Below are 14,696 nucleotides of genomic sequence, written 5' to 3' on the forward strand. Positions count from 1 at the left end.
AATGTTTTTCCCTTTATCAGCACAGTCCATTCACAGTCCATGAAATACATAGTTTTTTTCCTGACAGTATTATTGACTCTTAACGTCAGTTATTCCTCATACCTATTCCTACTGTACGCCTTGCTGCAATGCCAATCAACTATGAAGCTTCTCGAATTTCACGTAGATGCTAGCAGCCAATTAAGTTTTTCTGAATATCTTCTGCTCTTTCCCACTCGTGAATCTTCACCAAGGAAACACCTCTATCCATTCTTCAGTTCTCGTTCCTCTACTTTATCTCCTTTAATACATACACTGTCCTTGTGTACAATAAAAAGCATTCATCAAACAGTTAGTGTATACAGCACCAGCACCACGCACCGATACCACGACAGATTTCAACAAGCGACAATATCTTTCGGGCCCGATTTCACCCTTTTCTATATCAACTGACACTTCGTTTAATACTCATTCCACAGATGCAGACCAAATTACTCCTCCTTCACATACCCACATTCACCAAACCTCATAAAAGACCAAAAACTCCAGTGTATTCCAACTCACAACTCCTCTATCAATTGTCTTCGTCGCCCTTGTTTCGCTTTAGCACAGATTATGTTTAGTGCTAAGTAGGCATAACACACAATAAATTAATTTATTACATTATACAAATTTCCATAGAGGGAACATTTTCATAACATAAGAAAGTACACTCACATACTAGTCACGACTCTATGAACAGAGGAAGGTCAATAAATACGAAAAGGAATTTTACCTTCAAAACAACGGACAATTAAATAATCATAGTAGATCCCCTAATCAGAACAGATAATTAGGCTTTAATAAAATTTTCGTCTCATTATGAGTACTGCTAATAGGATTCAGTTCCGTTTGATACAATACATAGACGAATGTGGCAATCCCTAATCGACAATGCCGGCCGTTGTGACCGAGCGGTTCTAGGCACTTCAGTGGACCGCTATGGTCGCAGGTTCGAATCCTGCCTCGGGCATGGATGTGTGTGATGTCCTTAGGTTACTTAGGTTTAAGTAGTTCTAAGTTCTAAGGGATGATGTCCTCAGATGTTGAGTCCCATAGTGCTCAGAGCCATTTGAACCATTTTTTTAATCGACAAGGAGACGTTGTATCACTCTTAATATGATTGCGATAAGATAGCAGAGCAACGAAGACATGTGATTGTAGAGAAATCACTACACTTGAGTGAAACTGAGCAGTAGGTCCTAGCTCAGAGGCAGGTAACGCCCCTCCCCACTGCAACGAAGGTAGTGACACAACGATCATTTGCATTGTACAGGTTCCGAAAGCTATCCTCTTACACATTTCTCCACTGTTACAAGTGAATATCGTCCATAAGTGACGAGTGACTGGCAATGTAGGACGCAGGAATGATGTTTTAAAAGTGAATAAAATATTCTCGGTTTTCTTGAGGCATCAAACCAGGGTCAAACATTAATCTTTCGCTGACCACTAATGTCATATTCACCAGCACCAATTGGCTGTCGTGTATGATACTGCAATGCAGTTTTGCAGGTCACAACAAGCTTGTGATTGGTCAGCGTACGTCAGCATTACGTCATGCCGCCTTAGGTTATGTCAACCTCAGGTAATACAACAAAAACTTTACATTAACATGCGGAGAAGATGATCATTAAAAGTCCCTGCGAGAATAAGAAAACCCTTGCAGTTGCCTTGTTACATTGTAATTAATATCAACCCCGCCATTATAAGACTAGCAGGAGTGACAGCGCTTACAAGTAGTGGTTCTGGAAGGCAATGCAATCCTTTGAAGGAGAAAATACAGCCAAGGCGATTGCGATATTGCTCAATCACTAGCAAGCATATCCTGATCCCGCCACAACACACGACACCAACCACAGATAAGTAGGTCCCGTCCCAGCAGTAGACAACTGCACTCGTTTCCTATGTGGAAGCTGACGCGGGTGACTTTCTGGTTCACTATACCGAGCCAATTACACGAAGTCTTTCTAGGCGTTCGGCACTGTGCCATGCCGTCGATTTAGCAAATATAAGACTGCAAACGTAAACTCGGTCCACAGGCCTGGAGGTCACATCTGTACCGACCGACCGCCGTGCCATCTTCCACCAATGGCGTCACTGAATGCGGTCTGAAGGGGCGTGGGGCCAGCACACCACTCTCCCTGTTGTCAGTTTTCGTGACCTACTTGATCAAGTAGCTCCTCGATTGGAATCACGATGCTGAATGCACCCCGTTCCACTCCAAGAATATTCCAAAGCGCTATTTGTCGGCAAATATTCTACAGAAACGAAGGTAACATCGTATGGGTCCCAGGTATGCGTAAAAGAAAGTCTGATTTCCTCAGTGTATATAAACGATTTATCGGATGGTATCAGCAGTACTACAAGATTCATCACTGACGACTCTGTTGTGCACAGGAAAGTATCGTCATTGGACACTTGTAAAAAAGAACGTAAAAAGACTTCAAAAATTTTTCTCTTCGTGAAATAAATGTACACGTCAAATCTTTAAGTATGACGAATTTGAGAGTATTGTTGCAGCGTTTGGAGAGCTTATCAAGTGGAGATGACAACAGACTTTAACGTTACGCGTCTGTCGGCGAGAGATTTGGCCACCTTGCGTTGGATGGAGGAAATGTGAATTTGCTAGTAGGGGCCACTGGGTCAGGACGCAGCGTGGCCGCACCAGCCAAAGAGCCGCGGCTGGGCAAGCCGAAGCAGCCAGGACAGACGAGCCTGGCGCAAAGGCATCGCCAAAGGGGAAAGTCCCGGTATTTGGACGACGCTTCGATCGCTTAAGAAGGCCAGATACGCTCAAAAAAACTGAAAGGTGGCTTCTTGCAGCTCTCTGAGAATCCATAATAAATCACAGTCAAGTATTAAGGCAGAACTGAATACATCTGCGATCTCAGAAAAATGAGGTGCATCCAATGACACAAAAATATTTTCAATATCCTTAAAACTACACTGGTTAATATTTCACAGCTAATAAACAATGTCACAATGAACCTCTGAAGTAACAACTTTCAAAAGCTTCATGCGATTTCAACAAACAGTATCTCAGATGACAGCATTGCACTACAGCTATCATCTCTGGAAGCTACGTACCTGTATCTATTCTATTTATTGATTTATTCCGTTTCTTATATCTTCTCATTACGCCGATGTTTGCCAGAACTTCGTATCCCCCCACAATTACACAGCAAATGAATACAGCATGAACACCTCACATTTTGTCATACTTGTGTACTTATTAAATGAACAGTTTACCATTTTTCTGGTAACTTTATTTCAATATTAATTGCAATTGATAGTAGAAAATCATGGTGATTTAAGAAGTGGTCAGTCATATGCGTTAGCTGACACCATCTTTGTAGAAGAGAGCCATTTGCTTCTGACAAGCAGGCTTAAACAATTGTTTGAACAATATTTAACAACAATCTGTTGCCATTTAACATTATTCCACTTTCACAGGACTACTGGATTATTTATTTATCTACAAATCTTTATTTACATTTATTGTGAATGGTCTGAATGTGACCGAATGTTTATAACATTTCGTTATTTAAATATTGTTTTAAGACGATAGTTTAGTAAGGGAACTGGTCGAGCTGAATCAAATGATGTCTGTAGAAAGTAAGAGCGATGTATTCTTGGTAGGGACAGCCTTCAGCCAATGGAAAAGCAGACAAGAGGGGAACACTACGGGAGTCAAGTGGAGATGGGGACTTTTTCGAGTGGATAGCTCAAGGGAACGACTGTTGGCACTTCTAAAAGGAGGCAGATCTGTCTGTGCTAACTAGTGGTATTCGATCATTCAGGTGAGGTGTTTGGTTGTAGGCCACTATGATACATTAACTTCTGAAGAGGCTCTATATTTATAGAGGTCTGGTTGTGCTCCAGAGTATGATTCTAAATTTTTCCGCTTGTATTTCCACTCTGTGGATAAACAGAGTATGAGTTACTCTTCTTTGTATTGCGTGTTAATTTGTAAATCATTATGTTGAACTATGAACTTTTTGGATCTGGTGAATATTTTGTGTTTGTGATTACAATGTGAACTTAGTTTTTGCATATCTTTGATGACTATTTAGTTTGGGGCTTTTGCTACCATTCTCATAATGCTCTCAACATAACTACTGCATTCGGTAAGGGTATTTTCTGTCTGTGTTTTAACTGAATATCGTTTATTTGATATCTATCACCTACATAAATTACAGACATTAGAATGGAACACTTGCTAATAAATTACTCATTTAATTTTTATTTTGTATTTCTGTGTACTTTATTACCTCGCAGTTCTAGACAATGCACAGACTATTTGACTGTAGGATGACAGCTATAGGTTATTATTTGCAGCGAATTAGCTGCGGGGCGTGAATGCAGACGTGCGCGTCTCTGCCTTATGACTACATCAAGCTATTATTTTTAAACAGAGCCGTGCATCGCCTCAGTACCCTAAGTATCAGTAACGACAGATAAAGACACAACTGATTTGCTCGTATGGGAAGCTGTTTTGAAGACCACTAAACTGGCAGAAAACTTAGGTATCGTCGCAATACATCGAACGAATTCCGACCCCCGCTGCTAGAATTGTAACAGGCAGACAGAGCCTTTATGAAAGTGTAACAGATATGCTGAGGGAGCCTATAATGAGAATCCTTGGAAGAAAGACAACACAGTTTTCGGGAAACCGCATCGGGTAAAATTTGTCGGGTAAATTTAGAGAAAGTGTACTCGAAGAAGCTGCGGCTGCTGAATATTTCGTTTAAGGATGTTGAGAATAAAAGTGATTGGTGCACGTACAGAAACACATTGTCATTTTCATCCTCGCTCAGTATGCGAGTAGAATGGAACAGAAAAACGACAATATTGTTACCACGTACTCTACAGTGGTTCGCAGAGTATAAAACTGGATGTAGATGTAAATGTAGATTAAAGCAGTCTGACGCGATGAAATCTACCGGAGAGACGTTTTTCAGGACATTAGAGAGTGCTCACGTGGGGGCGAGACACTGGACCCAACAGGTCAAGATTTTTTCTGCCCCACGCACAGTGTCCTCAGATAAGTTAGCTACCCTCCTGACACCTACCACGTATCACTTTTCTGCGACGTTTCTTGACTTTCTCTACAACTGACTGGAAAGCCACACGGCAATTCCACACACGAATGACTCAAGTAGAGATGTGTCCTGTACGTGGCGAAAGCCACACAATGAGGCTTCATTTTTCCGAGCATCGATCACACTAAGCCTGTCTAATAAATGCGCACGTTCATCTCGCGTGTTTTGACCTCGATGAGGAGTACTCATATTTGATTTACATGCCTCTAACGATAGAAAATAAATGGAAGTTGGATCAGGTACGACGGAACGATGTCCGGGTAGAATGGGGAAGAAAATCGTGATCTTTGTAGGACAAGATCGCTCGTCCTTGAGGATTTTTCATTGAGTAGAGTTCGGATATCGCTATTAAGGCAACAGAAGGGATAAAGGTGCTAGACCAATGTGTGTGCTATCTTTCTGGAACCTGGTTTTCTGTTATACACATCTTCAAAAATTAGAGCAACTGGAGTCTTTTAGTCTTAATCAAAACGGCACGTACTCCCTCGGAGGCATACAAACGCACGCATACGGACTCCCAAGTACATAATAAAAGTTGGTAACGTAGCACTTCGTTTAAAACGCACTGTTACCAAAAAGGCCAGTGACGGGATGTGGAATGAAACAATAAGTCGCGCAAATATGACATGCTCATAACACAGAATAAGAACGGGTTGTCAGTCACCCTGAGAACAAAATTCAGCTTAACAATCTGCGTCCAACATCATACACAGCACTTTGTTACTTACCATATTCGTTTGTTCATTGGATAACCTAGTTGGTAGCACAGTGAAAACTCGCGTATCTTCAGCGTGGCCATGAGAACCGGAAAGTGGTGGATAACTACAACAGAGAGGGAGTCATGCATAATAATTGAGTTCTCTGTTGTCTGCATAGCCGAAACTGCCCTTTACGGACTTGGTTTCCTCTGATCGCACTGCCAGGGACTTCTTTCTTCCATAGACATTTTGACAGACCAGATGGACAACGACATAATTGCTGACAGAACGGTAGCACACCGGCCCTTAAAATTATTCAAATTCTGTAATTCGTTAACAGAAAGAAAGGCTTTTAATACAACATGTGGACTAAATGGTACAAAATAATTTCTCCTAGCCCCGTACACATCCCTAGTCGTGAAAATTTGTGCTTCTGAATTTGTAATAGCTGTGCAAATATTTGTGGAATTTAAAGCGAAGAACTTGGGGACCACGGATAGTTCACCTCCTTGCCATTGTCTGTTGCTTGTTCCCCATGTTTTGGGTTTTAATTCTGCAAGTAATTTCATAGATATTAAAAACTCACAATCACAAATTTTCAGGACCATCTCTATAGGGTTAGGAATCTGTATGGAGCTAGGGGAAATTCTTTTATACTTTTTAGTCCGTCTTTAAAACGTGTTATATTAAAAAGGTTTTTATTTAAATAATTATATTTTACTTCTATAGAAATAGGCGGCGCCTAGATAGCGACTGTGGGCTTGGTGTGTAAGGTATGTGGCTGCAGTCAGCGCCCAGCTCTCCAGCGCGTGTCTCGCTGCCCGCAGGTATCCCGGAGCTGGCGGTGCCCACGATCGAGCCGCTGGTGATCCCGCGGCTCTCCATGGAGAACGGCAACGGTGCGGTGAGGGTGCGCGCCGCCTTCCACAACGTCACCATCGTCGGCGCCAGCAACTACACCGTCTCCGCCGTCAAGTACGTCTCTCTCCACACCAGACTTTATAGCGATACTCACCAGCCAGCCACCTGTGGCCGTAACTCCCCGGACACTCACTATCTCAGTATTCACATTTCTTTGGATGCTGCACAACGCGTTCTTGTCACTGAAATCAAAAACAAATAATTGCAATTATCATAGTCGTTGCCAGTTCTTTGTCCCCTGTATTGACATGGCACGCAACCGACGCCCTATTTCATTGTTACAGTTATCAGGACAGACCACAGAATGCGTATTATCATCTTTTCAGCTACATTATTGTACTCTGAAGAGCCAAAGAACCTGGCCCCCGCGAGCACGCAGAAGTGCCGCGACACGACGTGGCATGGACTCGACTAATGTCTGTAGTAGTGCTGGAGGGAACTGTCACCATGAATCCCGCAGGGCTGTCCATAAATCCGTAAGAGTACGAGGGGTTGCATATCTCTTCTGAACAGCACGTTTCAAGGCATCCCAATTACGCTCAATAATGTTCATGTCTGGGGAGTTTGGTGGCCAGCGGAAGCGTTTAAACTCAGAAGAGTCTTCCTGGAGCCTTTCTGTAGCAATTCTAAACGAGTGCGTTGTGGCATTGTCCTGCTAGAAACGTCCAAGTTCGTCGGAATGCACAATGAACATGAACGGATGCAGGTGATAAGACAGGATACTTACGTATGTGTCACCTGTCAGAGTCGTATCTAGACGTATCAGGGGTCACGTATCACTACAACCGCACACGGCCCACTCCTTTCGATAGCCTCCACCACTTGCAACAGTCCCCTGTTGACATGCAGGGTCCATCGATTCATGAAGTTATCTCCATACCTGTACACGTCGATCCACTCGATACAATTTGAAACCAGACTCGTCCGACCAGGCAACATGTTTCCCGTTATCAACAGTCCAGTGTCAGTGTTGACGGATCCAGGCGAGGCGTGAAGCTTTGTATCGTGCAGTCATCAAGGGTACACGTGTGGGCCTTCGGCTCCAAAAGCCCATATCGATGATGTTACGTTGAATGGTTCGCACTCTGACACTTGTTGATGGCCCAGCACTGAAATCTGCAGCAATTTGCGGAAGGATAGCACTTCTGTCATGTTAAACGATTCTCTTCAGTCGTCGTTGGTCCCGTTCTTGCACAGATATTTTTCCGCAGCAGCGATGTCGCAGATTTGATATTTTACCGGATTCATGATATTCACGGTACACTCGTCAACTAGTCGCACGGGAAAATCCCTACTTCATCGCTGACTCGAAGATGCTGTGTCCCGTCGCACGTGCGCCGACTATAACACCACGTTCAAACTCACTTAAATCTTAATAAGCTGCCATTGTAGCGGCAGTAACCGATGAGACAACTCCGAGGCACTTGATGTCATATAGGCGTTGCCGACCGCAGCGCCGTATTCTGCCTGGTTACATATCTCTGAATTTGAATACGCATGTCTACATCTGTTTCTTTGGCGATTCAGTGTATGTTCTTTCACAGGAATATTCTGCCTATTACTTGTGGTATAGACAAAGCCTGATGCCTAAACTTGGAAAACCTGTAACTATCCGAAATATTGTCATAGGCATTGTATTTGTTGTACCATTGACCAGAAGTAATGTCCTTGACTCATATCTGGAGAAATATTCCCATATGATCACACTACGTACACCACATTTCCACATTACCACAGCATACTTATGTAAATGCCAGGTACACGTATCCCATTTTGATTTTTGCATTATTTACAGCGATTCAGTACTTGGTAAAACCGTCTTCTAATCCCCCATTTCGTCAAAGCGATTCGTTCTTGTGACAAGCAGTTCTGAGTAATTCCACGACCATAGAAACAGATTCGTATCACCTCTTTCAGTTCGTTCTCTTCCATACGGGTATCTAAGCTGCAGTAGATGATTAGAACATTTGACATATAGCTCATGCAGTGCGCATTTAAGGTTCAGCAATTCCTTCCAGTTATTTCAATAGATCTAGCAGAGCAACTGCTTCCCAGACATTTACGTTTCAAAATAACGTCGTATGTATGCACAGGCAACTACAGTGACATCTGTATGACGGAATGTCTAACTTATCGGCTCCTAAAGTCATTCTCCGTTTGAGCTCTCTCCATTCTCCTTGTTGAGTGGTCCTCAAAGACACACATACCGAGACTATATAATGCGTCTGCAGTGACTCGCCAGGATATTTTATATCACATAGGATACCTTCCCACATGTTCTGTTATCTCTTTCTACCATTTATCAATTTTTTTATCTGCATATATCAGACACTAGTAAAGATTTCTGAAATCTGCTTTAAATATTCAAATTTTTTTTAGCCTTGTAGTTTTAGCCGCTACTAGTTTTTCCACCGATAAGATTCAGTGGTTAACTCTTAGGTAGAAGGAACGGGATTCAGAACACCGTTTGACCGCCCTGATTTATGTTTTCCGTGTTTCTCATAAATTGATTAGGGCAAATCCCCGAATATTTCCTTCCAAAAAGACACTACAGATCACTTTTCAATTGTGAACTTCTCACCCATTTTTAACGACTGTATGTAAACCTTAAGCGTCCTTCCTTTTATTTTTTTCTACTGCGAAATTAACTGTTCCGGTTCCCTCAATACATGTCCATATGAACTCGTCCCTTCATCAAACAACAATTTTTGTCCTATTAAACAATTTGTAGGGCATTCCAAACTGAAAAAATGCAGCACACTCACACCGATTGAGATTTTATCTAGAGTTCTTTACTAAAGTATCCTTTTTACTACTTCTTCTCTTCGTATTTTATCTTAATCAAAATATTCAACTACATAGCGCACTGAACTTCTTAAATGTCAATTACATAGTAAGGATCTTCATACAGCCAGAATCAAATTTAAGACTGTGCTCAATCCATGGTCTCAAGTCGTAACAGTACATCCTGCCAGAAGCAGAAGTACGATAGGTTTATTAAAATCCAACAGGCATGACCTCATGTAGTTTGCGCTGGCCGCTGTGGCCGAGAGGTTCTAGGCGCTTCAGTCTGTTAGGGTCGCAGGTTCGAATCCTGTCTCGGAAATGGATGTGTGTGATATTCTTAGGTCAGTTAGGTCTAAGTAGTTCTAAGTCGAGGGTACTTATGATCTCAGATGTTAAGTCCCATAGTGCTTAGAGCCATTTGAACCAATATCTGACAGTGAACTTGAATCAACCAAACCCGCGACTAGTATGACAATCCATTTGTGCCCATCTCTCATGCTATTAAAATATGAGCTACTTCGGAAACCCAAGACAGGAGTTACTGCTGCCCTTTTCACGAATCCTACTAAACTACAGTGCATGTCAGATTCCCCTGACAGCTAAACGATAATCTCATGTTAGCTTTCCTCTCCAGCTGATCCGGACAATTCTTGTTAGTTGTCTCATGTCATGTTCAAGAGAAGCCATACTCGAATATTTGAGCATCTTCAATGGACTGAATGTTTAGTCATATGTCGTAACGTTGAATCTCGGTGGGATACTGTCGTCCGTGAAGAACCCAGCCTGCTTGCCTGAATAATACAGACCGGTGCAGTCAGGCGGCCATAAGATGGTTCTGCTTTGGTAGTCCTTTCTTCCCTCTATCTTCTGACTGATTCGATGAGGACCGTCACGAATTCCTCTCTTGCAGCAACCTCTTCATTTCAGAATAGCTACTGCACACTACGTCCTCACTTACTTGTTGGATATATTCCAGCGTCTTGTCTTACGTAACAATGTTTACCCTCCACAGTTCCCTGTGGTACCATGGAGGTGATTTCTTGATGTTTAACCATATGTCCTGCCATCCTGTCGCTTCTTTTTGTTGGTGTTTTGCATATGATACTTTCTTCACCGACTGTGCAAAGCGCCCTCCGATACTGCAATGCTTGTGTTGTTAAGAGGAACGATGTAATATCCGAAGGAGCATTGTATTGTTCCTCTTAACAACACAGGCACTGCAATATCGTAGATCAGGATTGCTGAACGGGCATTTTAACCGTCGTCCTCCCGATTGCGATGACAGTGTTTCGCCATGTGCACCTCACTCTAAGTGTCGATTGGAGGTCTCGCATTCATCGCTATATCTGCTGTGACAGAGTCAAAACGTTCTGAGCAATTGTCAGCTTCCAAAATCTTCTGAGTATGCTGATATGTTGACAGTTCTCACTACGTCATTCTGGGTCTGCTCATTGCAAATGTATTTTATCCACGGGAACTGTCCTGCCCCATTGTAATTGGTCCTAATCACACTGCCCAATATAGCCCTGTAATTTAGTAAAGTGGTGGGAGGGTATCAACGTAACTTGTAGCGGTTCAGATTATACACCTCGAAACTGTGCACTCATCATGCGATGTTTCTGGAAGATACATGGCTAGCGGATGGATTATCTAGGTTATAAACTATTTACGCAAGAATAGTGGACACTTTCCTTTTCTTCAGGTGGGCTACGTACTAATCGTCTCAAACGAGCCACTCCCATGTATTCCTCTAATAAAAGGTATCTCCAATCGTGAGCGCACCAGCTACTCTTCGATACTCATAATCATTTTGCTAACCTCTGTAGCACTCTTCCACTGTCCGCAAAACAACTGATTACTTTGGTCTTCGTCAGTCTCCGAGGGTGTCGCAGTCTACTAACTGCATCTGTCTGAATTTACTCTGTACTGTTGTTGCGTTTAGCGCTCGTAGACATCGCCCTTGCTACTCACGCATCTGCTATACAGGGTGTTACAAAAAGGTACGGCCAAACTTTCAGGAAACATTCCTCACACACAAAGAAAGAAAATATGTTATGTGGACATGTGTCCGGAAACACTTACTTTCCATGTTAGAGCTCATTTTATTACTTCTCTTCAAATCACACTAATCATGGAATGGAAACACACAGCGACAGAATGTACCAGCGTGACACTTTGTTACAGGAAATGTTCAAAATGTCCTCCGTTAGCGAGGATGCATGCATCCACCCTCCGTCGCATGGAATCCCTGATGCGCTGATTCAGCCCTGGAGAATGGCGTATTGTATCACAGCCGTCCACAATACGAGCACGAAGAGTCTCTACATTTGGTACCGGGGTCGCGCAGACAAGAGCTTTCAAATTCCCCCACAAATGAAAGTCAAGAGGGTTGAGGTCAGGAGAGCGTGGAGGCCTCTACCAATCCATCGGTCACTGAATCTGTTGTTGAGAAGCGTACGAATACTTCGACTGAAATGTGCAGGAGCTCCATCGTGCATGAACCACATGTTGTGTCGTACTTGTAAAGACACATGTTCTAGCAGCACAGGTTGAGTATCCCGTATGAAATCATCATAACGTGCTCCATTGAGCGTAGGTGGAAGAACATGGGGCCCAATCAAGACGTCACCAACAATGCCTGCCCAAACGTTCACAGAAAATCTGTGTTGATGACGAGATTGCACAACTGCGTGCGGATTCTCGTCAGCCCACACATGTTGATTGCGAAAATTTACAATCTGATCACGTTGGAATGAAGCCTCATCCGTAAAGAGAACATTTGCACTGAAATGAAGATTGACACATTGTTGGATGAACCATTCGCAGACGTGTACCCGTGGAGGCCAATCAGCTACTGATAGTGCCTGCACACGCTGTACATGGTACGGAAACAACTGGTTCTCCCGAAGCACTCTCCATACAGTGACGTGGTCAACGTTACCTTGTACAGCAGCAACTTCTCTGACGCTGACATTAGGGTTATCGTCAACTGCACGAAGAATTGCCTCGTCCATTGCAGGTGTCCTCGTCGTTCTAGGTCTTTCCCAGTCGCAAGTCATAGGCTGGAATGTTCCGTGCTCCCTAAGACGCCGATCAATTGCTTCGAACGTCTTCCTGTCGGGACACCTTCGTTCTGGAAATCTGTCTCGATACAAACGCACCGCGCCACGGCTATTGCCCCGTGCTAATCCACACATCAAATGGGTATCTCCCAACTCCGCATTTGTAAACATTGCTTTGACTGCAAAACCACGTTCGTGATGAACACTGACCTGTTGATGCTACGTACTGATGTGCTTGATGCTAGTACTGTAGAGCAATGAGTCGCATGTCAACACAAGCACCGAAGTCAACATTACCTTCTTTCAATTGGGCCAACTGGCGGTGAATCGAGGACGTACAGTGCATACTGACGAAACTAAAATGAGCTCTAACATGGAAATTAAGCGTTTGCGGACACATGTCCACATAACATATTTTCTTTATTTGTGTGTGAGGAATGTTTCCTGAAAGTTTGGCAGTACCTTTTTGTAACACCCTGTATATTGCTGAAATCCTATTATCAGTCTGTCATTACGGTTATTTCATTGGAGTTATCAAATAGAGTAAGTTAAAATTCTGTTTGTCAGTGGCTTGATGATATGTGGGCTACAAATCCTCCAGTGAGTGATAGATAACTGATGTATTGTGAATGATGCTACAACTGACCCGCTGTGGACACTGCCTTAACGTGGCTCCGTCTGTGCGGTTGCTCGAGACCTCAGTGTGCTCTGGAAAGAGCGGTTAGAATACAATAGCACCGCCACTCGAGCCTATAATTCAACCCATATATCTATGACACAAAGGCGAGAGTAAAATAATGTTGCAAAACTGGCATTAAAATAGTGGGTAAAAGGTGACCTTGCTCTACTCAGTGAGAGGGAGAAGAATTACGCAACTTCTAGAATGGAACGAACAGTTTAATAAGCACGCATTATGGATTGATAGTAGACGGAAGAAACACGAAAAGTAATGAGGAGTAGAAGAAATTAACGAGAAGCGTAACATAGTTGGTGAGCACGGAGTTAACTGATGCGAAAAGTTTACTTTTTTTATTTTCGCAAAGTTATGATCTGTCCGTTCGTTCATTAACGTCTCTGTTCACTGAAATAAGTTAAGTGTCTGTGTTTTGCGACCGCACCGCGAAACCGTGCAATTAGTAGACGAAAGGACGTGCCTCTCCAATGGGAACCGAAAACATTTGATCGCTAGGTCATAGGTCAACCCATTCCTCCACAGGAAATCACGTCTGATATATTCTATACGACACTGGCGATGGCATGTGCGCCACATGACGGGAATATGTTGTCGACCCACCTAACTTGTACACTTGGCGAATGGGTAAAAAGATTCTTCTACCTTGCCCGATTTAGGTTTTCTTGTGGATGTGATAATCACTCCCAAAAAGGTGATGAAAACATAAGAGTTTGTCAGATAATAATTCTCTGAAAATAAAAAATTAAACTTTTCACCCGAGGGAAGACTTCAACCAAGGACCTCTCGTTCCACAGCCGCTCACGCTAACCACGGGACCACGGCGTTCCTGAGCTCACACTGTCCTTGATATGGCCTATCTTGCGCATGGACTACTCAGTTTGTATATTTTGCTTATTTTTTCATAGTTCCACACAACTTCTTCCTGTTTTCTCGATTGATCTGTGTTCACTTTTTCAAGGCCTATCCACTGTGCCAACTTACAAGTAAATCTGAGGGGGGTGCAATGGGGAGGTTCCCTTGTAAGTGACATATTCAACGTTTCCGTGATGGAGTGGGCCACGGATCCAGTTTCATGGACAGAGTCTTAACTCATGTAATCGTCCACACTAGTACGACACTGGTGACAGAGAGAACGCCTTGCGAATCGAGCGTCCTTCGTACTCACGTGACCTGAATATCGAAGAGCAGGTGGAAGCCGCTGTCGGCCTCGTGTCGCGCAGCGGGTGCCACCATCTGGCTTTCCCAGGGACTAAAAGTTCGGACCGCGCTGCTGAAGACTTCAATCCACACAGACACAGACTGCTATTACTCTGAGTGAAGCTATGTGTTTTCTGTGCTCCTGTGTCCACACATGCTCTGACGGTGTGAATTCATGGCGTATAATGTATTACGGTGGCAGTACCCTCTGAGAATG

At 43.2% G+C, this 14,696-nt stretch overlaps 1 protein-coding gene across 2 annotated transcripts in view; it reads left to right on the top strand.

The window, feature by feature from the left end:
• The window catches only part of LOC126457277 (circadian clock-controlled protein daywake-like), a 151,677-nt gene that overhangs the window by 88,280 nt on the left and 48,701 nt on the right, over positions 1-14,696 (top strand). For both annotated transcript variants that reach the window (XM_050093442.1, XM_050093440.1), the window contains exon 3: positions 6,646-6,793. In XM_050093442.1, coding sequence (XP_049949399.1) covers positions 6,646-6,793 — 148 coding nt within the window. The remainder of the gene's footprint in view (positions 1-6,645; positions 6,794-14,696) is intronic.

The sequence above is a fragment of the Schistocerca serialis genome, chromosome 2 (genome assembly GCF_023864345.2).
Source record: "Schistocerca serialis cubense isolate TAMUIC-IGC-003099 chromosome 2, iqSchSeri2.2, whole genome shotgun sequence".
Taxonomy (NCBI): Eukaryota; Metazoa; Arthropoda; class Insecta; order Orthoptera; family Acrididae; genus Schistocerca; species Schistocerca serialis.